The sequence below is a fragment of the Electrophorus electricus genome, chromosome 12 (assembly GCF_041902795.1).
Source record: "Electrophorus electricus isolate QZ-2024a chromosome 12, ASM4190279v1, whole genome shotgun sequence".
NCBI lineage: Eukaryota > Metazoa > Chordata > Actinopteri > Gymnotiformes > Gymnotidae > Electrophorus > Electrophorus electricus.
The window spans coordinates 22,394,648-22,410,686 of NC_137508.1; the positions used below are offsets into that span (position 1 = coordinate 22,394,648).

Here is a 16,039-nt window from a genome sequence, read left to right on the forward strand (position 1 = left end):
TAGTTGTTTTGTTACACTGATACACAGAAATGACACCCAGGGTGTATGGCCGAAACTACTGAAGTGAGCATTTACAAGGCACATAGCTTTAGTTCAAAACGTTCCACTGCTACAGTTAATAATGCCTTTAATACAAATGTAGTGGCATGCGGTCAGACTTTAGTTGGAGGTTCAGAGAGCTGGTTTCTTGTAGAAGATGAGAGGTGAGTGGGAGTATTAGAGGGAACACAGTGCCCACATATTCATGGAGAAATTTGTCACGGTAACATGAGCAAAGTGGGAGTGGGAGGGGCAGTCAGGAGATCAGTGCTGCTTTGAATTCTCAGGAAACCTTTCAAGCAGAGTTGCACGCGCCCTCTGCCAAGCACTAAGGGAAGAGACGGGCGGCACCGTATAGAAGCCACCTCTCCTACTCACAGAAACGCATGCATGCAAACGCACACAGGCAAGCAACAGCAAACAACCTTTGCCGTGAGCTACTGTCTTGGCATCGTTGAAGTTAATATTGCCGAAGAAAGTGTCATAGGGGAACGGTTCAGGATAAATATGGATCTTAATGTGATACAGCTCAACTACTGGCTTGCGGGGAGTAGCGTCTTGTAAAAAAGAAAGAAAAACGATAGATGGGCATGCATGGAAAAGAGAGAACAGTAAAGAAAAAGAGAGGAAGGAGGGAGAGAAGAGAGACCGAAGGGGAGAACGATGGAGAGAGACTGGAACAGGGAGGGTACCTGTCGGAGGGGGGAGGTAGCAGTAGCAGGTGTGAAGTTGGTGGGCAGATTGACAGGAGCCAAGCTCTCGGAAGATGTGGGATAGTGAACCTTTAGACACAGTGAGAGAGGAACACAATGGCCACAAATGACACCTCACAGATGCAGCAGGTGAAGAAATAACACAGCATAGCATTAGAGGATGTGCGGAAGAGAGGGAGCAGAGAGACAATTTTGGGAAGAAAGTATAAAAGCATTTTTTCATGTTAAAGGTGAAAATGAAAATGGAACCCCGAATCCATTAGAGGGTGTCGAGAGGTAGGCTCAAAGGCAGTGTACTGGTGGGTTGTCTCACGGACTCTGTTTAAATAATTAAAACAACATTATGGACTAAGTGTGTTCAAAGGCTGTGTTGATTTTTAAATGTCTCTGAAGCCTCTTTTGCTGGGGGTCAGTCCAAAGAGGTGTGTGTGTGTGTGTGTGTGTGTGTGTGTGTGTGTGTGTGTGTGTGTCTTACCTGCATGTCTTCATCTGAAACAGGTGTATCTTTGGAGTATTGAAGAAACTGAGCCACATATGTCATAATGGACTTTTCATCTGGGTCCCTCACATCAACATCTGACAAACACACACACACACACACACATCAGCTTCCATTTGAGACACTGTGTTTCTCAAGAAGCTTCAGGGTCTAAATAGTAATTAAGAACTGTAAAAGAATACACACTCTTGTCTCTCTCTCTCTCTCTCACACACACACACACACACACACACACACACAAAGACACGCACATGCACACACAGACACGCACACACTTACCTGCCGGGTCCAGTAATCGGGGTATGTGTAATTCTCTCTCAGCTATCTGGAAGGCCTCTTCCAGGTTCTGTCTGTTGGTTCTGGTTCTGGCTTTGGATAGATCGACCACATTGGGCCTCAGAGCACAGAGGATGGCTAAGAACACTACACCACTTCGCCAACTTCCCTTAAAGTCCTTTACATTCAGAGTAGAGCCAGCCCTGATGCAGAGGCAGGGAGGGAGGGATAGAGAGAGAGAGGGAAGGAGGGATGGAGAGAGAGAGGGAGAGAGGCAGAAATGTGGTGTAAGCAAGAAACATGGTTTGCATGTGAGATTCACAACTACAAAACCAGATAACTATAAGAGCTCGTCGCTTAGTTAGATTTAAAACAATGGTTTTAATAGCATAGGAGTGGTTGATGTTCAGAAGCACACAAAAGGTATCATTTATCTGTTGAGGACAGGTTTATAACCAATTCTGCTAGTTTTAGCAGGCAAATAAATCAGTGGCTACGGGGGGAAAAAAAAAATCTTTGATAATGAGACCATATGGTAAAGGAATGCTTTTTTACTTTGTATTTATAATGGAATTTAAATGTTGCCAAATTTAAATGATGCATGTACTTTGTCTTTGCCGGGGCATATTAAGGACCAAATGGAAATAAGATGCTGACTTTATTGCGCTGTCCTTGACAAATTAAGCTAAGAACCTGCTTTCAAGGTCAAATATACTAATCTAAATCTCCCAGTTCAAACATCAGTACATGCTACTGGTGTTAGCAGATCAAAGGGGAATGCCGCCCCTCACTTGTGGCACTGTTCCCTGACCCAGAGCATCAGCGCTTTCTTGGCCGAGATCCTGAAGCGCGTGTGCAAGGGCGAGCCTCGGGGGGGCGCCGGACCGCTCCAGGCACCACTGCTGCTGCTGGTCGACTGCGTGTCCAAACTGGCCAACGACTCCAAGGACGACTGACGGGAACTGAAGGACAACGTACATGCCAGCTCCTCTATCTGAACGTGGGGGCAAAACACAAAGTAACATTAGTAACATGAGCATTCATTAGTTTAGGCCTGTATACAGGCGTTGTACATCTGCGCTCATATGTCAGCAGATGACGCTTAATCAAGGCACTCAGACAAGTGATTCCTTGGGGATGAGTGGCAATGCTTGGATGAGTTGCTCTGCTGGGATAAGTGACTAAACATCAGCAAGATTATACAATCCAGCTGCCTCGACTTCTATGCTACTAGGCATTTCCATTGATTTAGGTTTTCGGGGTACTGCATTTCAAGGCACTGTGTTCTGTGAAGCGCTGTTGTTCTATGTACTGGGTTTTCCTCAGAGACACTTTTTCCTGTCCCTGACTGAGTAAGCACAGAACATGCCTGATATTTTTTTTGCTTGGTGTTTGGTGAAAGACTCATAGTAACTCCAAGTTTCAGGAATGAGCAAGCTTCAACTCCATCCATAACCTTAACTTTTCCAGTCTCAATCAGATCCGTGGTCATGAACCTATGAAATCACGAAACCATGAATAGCATCATGGGGTTTCTAGACATGGCAGCAAACTCACATGGAAGTGCATGATGATCGTCCATATCAGACCTAGGATGATGGAGGGCTTCCCATCCATGATGTCAGGAACATTTATGTTGACCAGTTTGATCTGCAGAGGAGGACACAGGCTGCAATAAGCACACCAAATGCCTGCATGTCTATGGCCATTGCAGTGTCCAGGCCTGGACTATTACACGTGCAGTGTCCAGGCCTGGACTATTACACGTGCAGTGTCCAGGCCTGGACTATTACACGTGCAGTGTCCAGGCCTGGACTATTACACGTGCAGTGTCCAGGCCTGGACTATTACACGTGCAGTGTCCAGGCCTGGACTATTACACGTGCAGTGTCCAGGCCTGGACTATCTGTCTTACAGATTTCCTCCTGAGGAAGGTGAGGGCTTTCTCGATGTTTGCCCGGTGCTGGAACATCCCTTTGCCTTTCTCCCGGCTCTGAAACACACCCGAAATTCCAAACAGATGGGCATTGATGGCAAACAAACTGGCGATAATGGCAAACAGATCCAACTGCTGCAGGACTAAACCCAGCTTTTAGCGGGGTAACCTTTGGCAAGCAAATCAAATTCAGCTGCTGCAACGATAACAATAACAGGCTAGAGATATAACGATATCACAAGCAAACGTCAGATATGAGGCTTCATTCTTTTGGCAATACGAAGTCATGCTGGTACATGATGTCACGTGCAAGCAACACGTCTTGCTCTGCATGTTAACAGACGACTCTAATGGCAGTTTTTTTCTCCTACCATTACACGGCAGCTACAGGATTAGGGAATTACAGCTCATCAGAGCATTTCATTTTCTACCCACATCTCCCTGTTCTGTGCCTCCAGATATCTTTGAAGCATAATTTCATGACCCGAACGGGCAGCTATGGCCTGGTCTCTAACCTCTATTTCCGTGCACTTGTTCTCAATAAGCACACACACATCAGGGACGCACTCACCATCCTCTGGCTGCACAGGACCTCCAGCAGGTCCAGCAGGCGAGACCCATCTCTGAGGTCATTAAACAGGTCCACCACTGCCACTGGGGGTCTCCTCTGGAACAGAAGGCCAAAGCAGAGCCTGATAAATCCCGACGGAGAGCATACCTACACCACTACCCCCCACCACTACCGTCCTTATCGGACAGTACATGCACGTTAACCCGAGTTCCATTTTTTCGGAATGTGAGAAGACATTCAATAAACCACAGGTTAAAAGTGGCTGGAAATCTTAGATGGTGCCATTTGAGGAAAGAAAAGACCTTCATACATATTTCATGTCATGGGCAGAATTTAATATATATAAAAGCTCATGTTTATAGGTTGAAAATTCCCTTACTGATGAAAGTGTGTGTGTGTGTGTGTGTGTGTGTGTGTGTGTATATATATGTGCGTGTGTGTATGTCAGAGTGTGTGTGTGTGTGTATGTGTGTGTGCGCATGTGCATGTGTGTATGTCAGAGTGTGTGTGTGTGTGTGTGTGTGCGCATGTGCGTGTGTGTATGTGTGTGTATGTCAGAGTGTGTGGGTGTGTGCGCGCGCGTGTGTATGTCAGAGTGTGTGTGTGTGTGCGCGCATGTGCGTGTGTGTATGTCAGAGTGTGTGTGTGTGTGTGTGTGTGTGTGTGTGTGTGTGTGTGTGTGTGTGTGTGTGTGCGTGTGTGTATGTGTGTGTGTGTGTGTGTGCGTGTGTATGTCAGAGTGTGTGGGCGTGTGTGGGTCAAACTCCTGTTGCTGTCTGTCTTTATGTGAAACTGTGTTTCAGAAGGTTATATTTACTCTCCTCTCCTCCCCTTTCCCCAGTGGACAACATGCAGCAGTGACCTTTACTGAGACTGTGAGGAGTAAAACCTTACAGTAGATTTGGTGTTTAGTGATTATTGTAAATGTTTGCATGCAGTACTCAGTAAAGCAATATTTTATTCAAGAATGGTTTTCAAAGGCCGCAGACCGACCAACCAAGACACTGCCCAAAAATGTGTAAAGACCCAAAATTATTTGTTAATATTATGTTTACATCATGTAATTGCTTACATCATGTAGGTCTGTTTACAGCCTGCAAAAACCTAAATATCATTAATAAAATGAATATATAAAAATACATAAAAAGTTCACATCCTTTGGACACTTTTGTCTTGACTGATCATTTAGCCAGGAAACATGTCTATGCATTTGACCCTTTGACCTACCTTTGACAGCTGGGCATTTACCCAGTTGGTGAAGGTTCTCTTCTGAATTTGTTCCTGTTCCACTGGGGAAAGATAACACAGGTACACAGGTCACAACACAAATAACGTTAACAAAAAAGACCTCCAACAGATGCAACTGAATTAAACATAAAGTGGATTCAGCTTCATTGCCAAACTGAAGAACTGTTAGAAATGCATACTAAGTACTTAGCAAATCTGAAATGTATGGTGCTAAACAGAGTTGCCCAATATATCCATTGCCGATATATAATTTGCCAATAAGATCAGTTTTGAACGAATCATTATTGATTTGATATTGGAATTTCAGCAAATAAACACAACTGATCATTTTCATCTGTCCAACATCTGTCCCTTCTGTTAATTTAGGCCTCATTTGCATATTACTACAGTTATAAGAAAAATGCTAAAGAAATGCTAGAGATTTTTTGTTTTCTTTAATAAAGTGCCACCTGTGTTTGGAATAATTTTCAGATCAGATTTACTGTTTTTGCACTCTGCTGTTTAATTACTGATATTGGTGATTGTGTAGTTTTACAGTTATGTGTTTCTCCGGGGGCTATACACCCATAGGCCTTCTCATACCTGCACCAGTTCACAGCAGAAAATGTCACTTAACACTTAATTTGAGAAAGGTAAGAAAGCAAAATGTAATGAAACTGTTTTTGTTCTCCTTTGTGTTAAGAACATGGTATGTTTACTATGTCTGTGATGTCTGACTTGCTTGAAAATGTATAAAGGTAAAACGTTATCAACATCGGTATCTACCACAACCAGGTGCTTATTATCGGTTAACATATGGGACCATGAAATTCAATATTGGTGTATCCCTAGTGGTAAGTGTGGCCAAAATTGTGCACATGGCAAACTCATTTTGAACACCCAGGATGTGACTGCAAAAGGTGTTATTTGCATGGCATAATCACCACATAAATAACAGAACACCGCTGATGCCATAATAAAATCATAAATATGTCTGCTATTTATGTATATATATTCTACTAAAATTTCCCTTTTGGAATTCACATTCTATTTATTCAGATATTCATTAGGAAAGAACTTTTCCTCAGGTTTTAGAAACCTGCTTTTAAACACGTAGATCAGAGCTGTGGCTCACTTTACCATCGTAAAGCTCAGCGAAGTCATTCAAGTCCTCAGCTGAGTGCAACGTCTCTCTTACATGTTCCTCAGGTCCCATCCTGCTCAAAATCCTCTCCATGTTCTTCCAGAGCCTCTCTGAAGAAGCGTTGATCCGCCTACCTCTAACGGCTTTTTTAGAATACACGAACCAGATTACCTACAGACCTCGCGGGTTCCTTCTAAAGCCACAGCAGTAATCTAACCAATACTCCTGAAAACTTGTACAAAATACAAATAAACAAAACAAAACACTGCCCTTTTCTTTGAGTGGTTCAGAACTTAAGACCCACCCCACACTTACAATATCTTCTGCCAACTCACTTTCTATCTCCCTCGGCCTCTTTCTAAAAACACCCGCCACTTTAGTGCTGCTATACATGTGCACGCTTACTATGAATAAGATGCTCCCCACTTAACCAGGGTGAAGCTGAGCTCACAAAATAATGACCCATGGCTTGTTCATGTTCAGCAGGAGTCCTTCCTTCATGGCTTCAGCACAGCTGGTTAGGCCTTGCTGTTCCAGACACTGCTCTGGTGCCCAGCACCGGGTCATGGCCCCAAGTTGCATGAAAAAAGAACCCAAGAGTTATTGCCAATTTGTTGTTTATTTTCCATTTTATTATTTTGCCTTAATAATCAAACACACACACACACACACACACACACACACACACACACACACACACACACACACATACATACACACACATACATACACACACACACATACATACACACACACACACACACACACACACACACACATACATGTTATCAGGCTCCCAGCATTTTGCAGAGCAACCTGGTCAAGCAGGTGTGAAAAGATATCCTCCTTGCTATTTAAGGACATAGTTACCCATGCCACTCTCCCGACAGGAACACCAGGCTCCTGTTCGCCTCTTTTAAAACCTTGGCTCAAGGACTGCTGCCTTATGATATCAAGCAGGCCTTTCACCAAATGACTCATGAGTCACACAAGTGGGCAGCGGAAGAGGAGACAAGCAGAAACACACAAACAATACCCAGGCTACAGGAAACGGACCTCTCGGTGGGGCGCTGCATTCATTTTCCTCGTTATGTTTGATCATGCTATGACTATTAACTGCAATTAAAGACAGACTGAGCATTTAATCTCAGTCACATGACAATTTATCCAGAATCTTTATATTTCATCAAGCTCAGAGAATACTCATCAGATATATCTGAGTGTGGTCTGTGCATTCTAATTTCCAATTGAGTGGTAGATGCATTATTATTAGATATGCAAATGATATGCCAATACAAGGTCTAGAGTTCATTCTATATGTAGCATTCTTGATTTAGTATTGTAGGACTAGCATTTACATCTGGACTCTGTTTTTTTTCATCTGGACATCTGGACGAATGTGTGACAGACCGGCATCAATTTCCAAGAATTTCTAACCGAGTACTAAATATGATATTTACTTATCTAAATATGTCCTTGTGGTCCCTTGCAAGTCAGGGACTATCATATAAAAGGACTGCAATTCCTCATCCATTGTAGGTGTAAATATTCCCTCATGACCTCATATGCACTAACCTGTTCTTATATCTGTACTGTTGCATTTTGAATCCTATCTGCTAGAGTATAAATCCAAAACAGATATAAATATGACTCTGCCCTATTAATTCCACTCTAAATTATTGAGTTAATTGGTCAGTCCACGAATCTAATAATAATTTGTACAGTACACAATTATTTTAACCTCTTTCAAATGTGTTGAAGAAAGCTTGAACTACAGGACTGTCTGCTAAAATGTATAAGTGTGAATGAAATTTCCACAGCAGGCTTTGCCAGGCTGAGGAATGCACCTGGGGTCACTTATATCCCACCAGTACAGAGCACTATATCCCTGGACTAGGGTACACAAAGCCAAACCCCACAGCAGCTCACCTCGAAATCTCGGCCTCTGCGCTGGAGGTCCTCTGGACTGGGGTTTGACCCATGGTATGGCACACGGCTTCGGTTTCCTCCCTTTTCTCTCTTTCCTCTCTTCAAGGAGATATTTTTGCTCAAATGAAGCATACTGGCATTGCAAATGTAGCCTTTTTTGTCTTATTTTGCTTGAATGTGTTCGGATTGTTGTTTCTGCAGACTCACCCATTTTGCCGGGATCGCACGGATCACTCCTAGTACTCTGCCTAGAACTCATCTTATGTGGCATGCGTAGCACCAGTTCTGGGCAGATATGTTTTACCGACCTGCCTCATCTCGCAAATCCATTCAGCTCTTGGTGCGAACGCAGAACCAATGAAAATATTCGCGCAAATCCACAATGTTGGATGGCATTCACTGGTAAACCTCAATCGGAACGCGGCGCTTCAGAAAATGTCCAAGATCAGCGTTCGCACCCAGATCCCGCGCTCCGGGTTCGAATGGTGGATTCTAAAGCTTTTAATCTGGGAGCAAGTAACACAGGTTTCAGCTGAGTGCCTAAGAACCACCCCACCTTTAGCTGAACCTCACACACACACACACACACATTAGCAAGTCCACACAAGTATTAGTTTAATACTACAGATTTAGCCCTCAGGGCTCTGTTCAAGTTATACATGAGCAGCTCACTGGAAATACCATTAACACATAACTCTGAAGACACCCTGAATAGGACCGCATAGCAAAATCCTTAACACCTGCTCGATATATTTCATCCTACAGATGGATGTGCTTGTTATACTGTAATAATGCACTGCCTTCACTTATTAAGTCACTGTTCAAAATTCCACCTTTGCATTGCACTGGTTGCTGGCGATGACCTTTTAGTGTGGGAAAGCACAGTGAAGCTCTTGTTCAGAGATTCATATGACATGGCAGGGAGGGTGAAATGGCTGTTTGGCAAGTTGTTATGCATGACAGCTCGTAAACCTGCCCGCAATTTTGTGGTCCCAGAGAGCGCAGAGATGAATACACTCTCGTATACATTCACACACACACACACAAACACACACACCGCTTTGGACTGACCCCCAGCTCAAAGGTTTTCAGAGATATTTAAAAAAACAACACAACCTTTGAAAACACTTGTGATAATCCAGGCATAATGCTATTCTCATTATTTAAACATAACAGCCCCTTGAATAAAGCCTTTGAACAGACCTCTTAGAGAGACCATTTAGAGCACAATCTCATGTATATGTGGACTAAACTTGAGAATGAAGATCTTTTTGAAGTGCAGTTGGATTTTGCAAACCACAAAAAGAAAATAAACCACTGTGGACAATTACCAGTTTGAACGTGATAAACACCCTGACACTAAGTCACCTAGGAAAAAAATATGTAAGTATGTGTACTAATTAGGTATTAAGTAGAATCATGTTCTAAATATAAACCTTGAGAAATGAAAAAAACAACTAAATAAATAAACATGCTGATTGGTTGCGACCAGATCACGTGTTCAGAATACTGTCATGCAGTGGGAAAAAGATTGGAAATGTTGGAAATGTTGGCTGCATGTTACATTTTGACAGGGTAAAACTCCACCTCCCAGCTCCCTTAAAAACACATTCAGTACATTAAGCATTAACTCATGCAAGACACTCACAAACAAATCAACAGCTCTTACAGTAAAGCCAACTATATGACAGCACCTGTCTGACAAATGAGTCATCACAATAGCAAATAGGATGATTCCAGGTTCTTGCTGAGTAAATGCAGAGATCTGGTAAAAGCACAATGCATTCCTCTAACTCTGCCCTTTATTCTGACCTTTGTGTTTTTTGTTGGTTTAGCCCAATGTTTTCAAAAGCCTAAGAACCAGCTTTATTTAAGGTTAAATGCCTATAGTTATTAGGTGTGGTGCACCAAACCTAGAACTCAATGCTAAACTCATATAGAGAACATGGGTTGATGACCTAGAACTCAATGCTAAACTCATATAGAGAACATGGGTGGATGACCTAGAACTCAATGCTAAACTCATATAGAGAACATGGGTGGACGGATGGATGGACAAACTCCTTACAGATAGGCATTGATTACCAATCAGATCAGTGCACTAACCTTGAAGGAGGATGTGGACATTGTCGATGTCCAGTGGGAGGGTTCCACTCTCCACCAGAGGGTCTGGTGATGCTCTCTCCATTTCCATAGTGATCCCGTGGGGAACAAACGTGCTGAGAACTTCACTAAAACATGGTGCCCATCTGAAGAGAAGAGAAAAAGTGTCCACTGGTGAACAAGTTATTAATCGTTCACACTGATGGTTCCTCTTAGCAGACGGCTTCAGGGGAATTTTCCACCCTCAGACTTTTCCATTTTGCAGGGAAACAGGCCAAACATGACACATTAACTAAGGCAAGCCTGTGCGGGGATCAGACTTTTATCAAACACTTTCCCTTTGAGTTTTACTTTGAGTGAGAGTTATTGAACACGAGTCTGCTGTGTGGTCTCTCTCAAACATGCTGCACACGCTCTCGAGAGCACTGGAGCCAGAGCATACAACAAGACAACACGAGGATCCACGAAAACACCAACCATTTTATCAGTGCTTGCCTTGGCTCTTATGTGTGTGCAGAGTAAGGCAAGTGAATTTTTTTTCTTGCACCGTTTTTGGTGAAGACAATTGAAGAAAACAAAAAATATATACTCTTAGATGTATCTTGAAAGGGCTTTAAACTATGTGAAGTTCTGTAGGCACTAAATATGAAAAATTAATTTTTTAGCCCTCATGATTCTTTATCGTTCAAGCAGGAATATCTTCATAGGAAAATAGAAAAAACAGGCCAAAGACAATATCATAGCAAAAAATGGCACCAGAACTAATTTAAGCAAAAGATAATAAATGCTAAGAATAACAGCTGAAAATATTTTCAGAACTGTGATTATATAGCAGGTAGGTGGCAGTTTAAATGTCACTCATCGGTGATCACACCGCTGTTTGGAACACCAGAAAAATTTGACTAATTGCTAGGGAACTTCAGAATCTGGTCTCCAAGCAACACTACTGGGAAGTTGCACCATTGAAGGCACAAATCCCTAAGCTGCTCAGGAAAGAAAAGACTGGAATTGTATTCTAAAACATGCTCTTAGACAACCTTGGAGACACAGAACCAGGGGAACTCCCCATTAGGATTTTGTTCAAGTTTTATGTTTCAAAATATAAAGTTATTTTGTTTTGTTTTCTGGCTCCTTGAGCATGTGATCGTAGTGTAGTTGTCAATGAAAAGAAAACAGGTGGCAATCAGAAAAGGCGACGCAGAAACTCAGCCAATATACCCCTCCCACAGGGGCAGTTAGTATGACCTTTGTCTCATCATGCAGAATGACGCACACTATGCTTATGAATACACAGACGTCGGTCAGCAACAGTGCCCTCTGTTGGTCAAACTGCAAAAAACCTAAGAGAGAAAACTGGCCAAATGCCATTCTGCCAGTGAGCCTTCTGTCTGGCACTGAAGCTTAAGCAATTTTATAACACCTGAGACATGCTGCCAGGATGAAGTAAACACACACATACACTGGCCTGAATTTAGCTGGTGCAACAAGATATGAAAATAAAATGAAAGTGTAATGAAATTAATGAACAGGTGAAACGAGTAGGTTCACTGTGTTTGACAGACATGAAAGGAAACAGGTCAAAGGAACATATTTTTATCTGTACTGACACCCTGACAATGGCACACCTTTGCGCATGCACACACACACACACACACACACACACACACACACACACACAATGGCGGCTTGAAGGTGACAAGCCTGTGCATGCAACTTCGAGAAAGGTGACCACCCAAACAGCCATGGCATCTAACACATCAAGCACACATTAGATCCAATGCATTATCTAGCAAAGCTGTGATATGCACACATGCGCAACACACACATACCCCCCCCGCCCCCCCACACACACAACTAGAGCTGACACGTAATAGCATTTTTGTGTCTGACATTAGTTTCCCCTTTTCACAATTAATGTTCAGCTTTTGATAACTGATTCCTGAAAGTGGTGCTTTCTTAGGTGTTCCAACATCTACATAAGCTGGAGACATATGTAGACATAAACGTGTTTTTGCAGAAGATTTTAAGTGAAAAAAATTGCCCGTCAAATGTTAGACATTTGTTTAGGAGAGGGTGCACCACACGGTAACTCTTAAAAGTTGCTCCTTTAGCTAAATTAAATTCAAAATTGAAAACAGACAGCTCACCAAGGTGTGTGTGTGTGTGTGTGTGTGTGTGTGTGTGTGTGTGTGTGTGTGTGCAGGTACACACACACACACACACACACACACACACACGGGGGACTTCTTTTTCCAGGAGACAGATTGTCTCCATTCCTTGGCACCATCAAAATGGAATCCTTCCATTTGTGGGTGGAAAGAATTATTGCACACATAAGTCAAGTTACTGTCACTGAGGGAGTGTAGTTCAGAAACAACAACACCAAACCCATCACCATTAACATGCCTGCCAGAAACTAGCCAAAACTCGCAGAAGAAGAAAAGTTACTAATAGGTCTGCTGAAGATGAGTGTGCTTGAGTATGTTTCAACTGCCTGCCTGATTGGCTGTTGTTGGTATACTGTAGTATTTCTAATTACTTCTCGGTCTGAGCTGTACTTGATACGCAAAGATCCAAAATGCGTCAGTTTGCTCTAAACCTACAGTTAACAAATCTGTAACTCTCGAGTGCTCCTGAGCACCGTTTTTCACAGGTTCCATTCGCTATTCAAGTCTCCTCGGTAAAGGCTTACAGAGAATTTCATATCTCTGACTTTAATCGCAGCGCAGTTTGCGTCCGCTGGTACGGCGTACCACGCTCACGCGACCTCACCTCCTGCATCAATTAACCGAGCAAGCAAATAGCAAGCATGAATATTTTCAATAGTAACAAGAATGTGCTCTTTGAAAATCCTTAATCTGCAGGCTGATAGTTCCAGCGTAGAGCCAGAAACACCTGACACGTCGCTGTGGCTCAGAAATCGCGGAGCGCCCTCTGACACGAGGAATGCTAGAAGAGCGTGAACACCCACGGGCCAAAAATAGCGCACCCGCACGTGATATGGTTTCAAGTGAAATGAAAAGTTACAAAGAGGTCTTCAGAATTTGTACTTAACACTGCGAGACACAGAAACAACTGTATGACTATTGTTTAGGGAGAAAAGCGTGATTGCGTATATCCTTAACAATTCACATCCTAGGCCCCACTGTCATATGACTCAATGTCAAAGGGTGCATGAAAACCAAATGGTAACGATAACTGGGAAATTAGAACTCAAAATACTAAAATTGTAAAAGTCAGAAGCTAAGGTTCTCAATGGGTTACATATTTGTATTGCGTCTTACACCAATATCTATGCATTACGAATCTATGCATTTACTCTAAAAGATGGTCTACTCACATGTTGGGTGAAGTCAAAGTCTCCACCAAAGTTTCCAATTTCGAAATATGAACCGAATACGTAAACAACAGTATACACAATAAACTTTTATTCGTTTTGAGTTAATTTAACTACGAGAAGAGACGTGGTCAGCGCGCTGAAACCCTCCCACAGAGAGGTGATAGGCGCAGGCGTCCCGAACGCTTTTGGGGCAAATAGCATAAGCCCGTGAAACCCGAAGCGGCCTTTCTAATGGCGAGCACCAAGGTATCTAAATATAGAGCTGCGAGTGGGCAGCATTGGACACTACCTGTAATGCTGGACCAAGAGTGTACTTTTTTCCCCCAAGTAAATTGAGATCAGGCTTTAACAATGAAGTGTACACTACTTACCAACTTCTGTGCCCTAGCAATTTGTGAAAATATAATGACTTAGAGGTAGTGACATAGGTTAGGGTTAGGGTTTTCTCTGGACAGACGAGAGTTACCGATAAGGCCACTAGGGGTCACTGTAACATCGTGATACTCCAAGTCATGGTTTATTTGACTCCCGGTGAAGCGTTGGACTTCAGAAAACTCCTTATGCAGTCCATATTCTAGAACAGGTCACAATAAAACTTCAAAAACTTCAGCATATAGTTAAAGTTGTAGAGACAGTCACAATTGGTGTATAGTACACAATGTTTCCCAAGAAACAGGACATTTTGGATAGAGGTCCTTCATCAGCTGTGCAAGCAAAGCACTTTTGAAGCTCTATGAGATGAAAAGAGGTTTATATATATATATATATATATATATATATATATATATAGGGATGTCTTTTTTTAATGGCCCCTTTTGTTCATGTTCTGTGTAAACTCTACTGTTGTTTTTTTTGTGTATTGTTCTGTGTAAACTCTACTGTTATGTGTTGTTTTGTGTATTGTTCTGTGTAAACTCTGCTGTTATGTGTTGTTTTGTGTATTGTTCTGTGTAAACTCTGCTGTTATGTGTTGTTTTGTGTATTGTTCTGTGTAAACTCTACTGTTGTCTGTAATTTTGTGCATTGTTCTATGTGAACTCTACTGTTTTGTGTAGTTTTGTGTATTGTTCTATGTAAAATCTACTGTTGTGTGGTGTTTGTTCATTGTTCTGTGTAAACTCTACTGTTGTGTGTTGTTTGTTCATTGTTCTGTGTAAACTCTAATGTTGTGTGTTTTGTTCATTGTTCTGTTCAAACTGTACTGTTGTGTGTTATTTTGTTCATTGTTCTGTGAAAACTCTTCTTATGTGTGTTGTCCTGTACATTGTTCTGTGTAAACTCTATTGTTGTGTGTGACAAGCCCTGGAGATCACCAGTTTCTGAAATGCTTAAACTGGTCCATCTGACACTCACAACCATGCCACAGTCAGTGACTCAGGACACATGTTTTCCCTTTTCTAATGTTGTTAACTGAAGCTCTTGACCCAGGTCTGCATGACTGCGTGCATTACTCTGCTGTTACATGATTGGCTGATCGGATAATTACATGAATGAGCTTATACATGGGTGATTAGTTCCAATCCAGCTGGAGAAGGAGGTGGGGATCAAAAGCCAAGTACCATTCATCCGACCCAAACAGCATGCAGGCCGCATTAATATCGTCTGGCTTTAATAATGTCTCTGGATAATTTAAGAGGCCTTTGACTGACAGGGAGCTTATTATGAAAGTAGCTGAAATTAGTGGGATACATCATAGTGCCTCTGGCCCTTCAGGCAGGTTATGACTAATGTTAAACTTACAGCTCCGGTACCCATGACTTTCGCCGCACGATTACACAGCCATGTGCTTGCCATTGCTCTGCTTTCCTGCCTACTCAACCTCATCATATGGTGGCGGGGATGGTCGGATTATCGGATAAGGGCACGTTCCTTTCTTTTCCGTCTCGTTAAGTCGGAACAATAAAGCCTCCTGTTTCTCATTCACTAAGATGTCAGGAGCAGGGCTGCACCTGAGCTGCAGGTGAGGGGCAAGGAAGCCAATGCGGACAGACAGGGGAGACAGCAGGGCAATGCTTGGGAAAAGGGGCACAGATATGTTCAGGAATGGTGCTTGGGTGGAGGCACAGACAGACCAGGGAATGGTGCTCGGATGGAGGCACAGATATGCTCAGGAATGGTGCTCGGGTGGAGGCACAGACAGGCCCGGGAATGGTGCTCGGGTGGAGGCACAGACAGGCCCGGGAACGGTGCTCGGGTGGGGGCAAAGATATGTTCTGGAAAAGTGCTTGGGTGGAGGCACAGACAGGCCCGGGAACGGTGCTC

At 42.8% G+C, this 16,039-nt stretch overlaps 1 protein-coding gene across 1 annotated transcript in view; it reads right to left on the reverse strand.

The window, feature by feature from the left end:
• syne2b (spectrin repeat containing, nuclear envelope 2b) overlaps positions 1-13,934 on the reverse strand; it is a 105,368-nt gene extending 91,434 nt beyond the window's left edge. The window contains exons 1-10 of the mRNA XM_081724799.1: positions 13,778-13,934; positions 10,441-10,583; positions 5,262-5,323; positions 4,035-4,130; positions 3,443-3,520; positions 3,085-3,177; positions 2,319-2,521; positions 1,531-1,730; positions 1,228-1,328; positions 732-821 (exon numbers count right to left, since the gene is read on the reverse strand). Of these exons, the coding sequence (XP_081580925.1) occupies positions 732-821; positions 1,228-1,328; positions 1,531-1,730; positions 2,319-2,521; positions 3,085-3,177; positions 3,443-3,520; positions 4,035-4,130; positions 5,262-5,323; positions 10,441-10,528 (1,011 nt within the window). The 5' untranslated portion in view covers positions 10,529-10,583; positions 13,778-13,934. The remainder of the gene's footprint in view (positions 1-731; positions 822-1,227; positions 1,329-1,530; positions 1,731-2,318; positions 2,522-3,084; positions 3,178-3,442; positions 3,521-4,034; positions 4,131-5,261; positions 5,324-10,440; positions 10,584-13,777) is intronic.
• Positions 13,935-16,039: the final 2,105 nt, after the last annotated feature.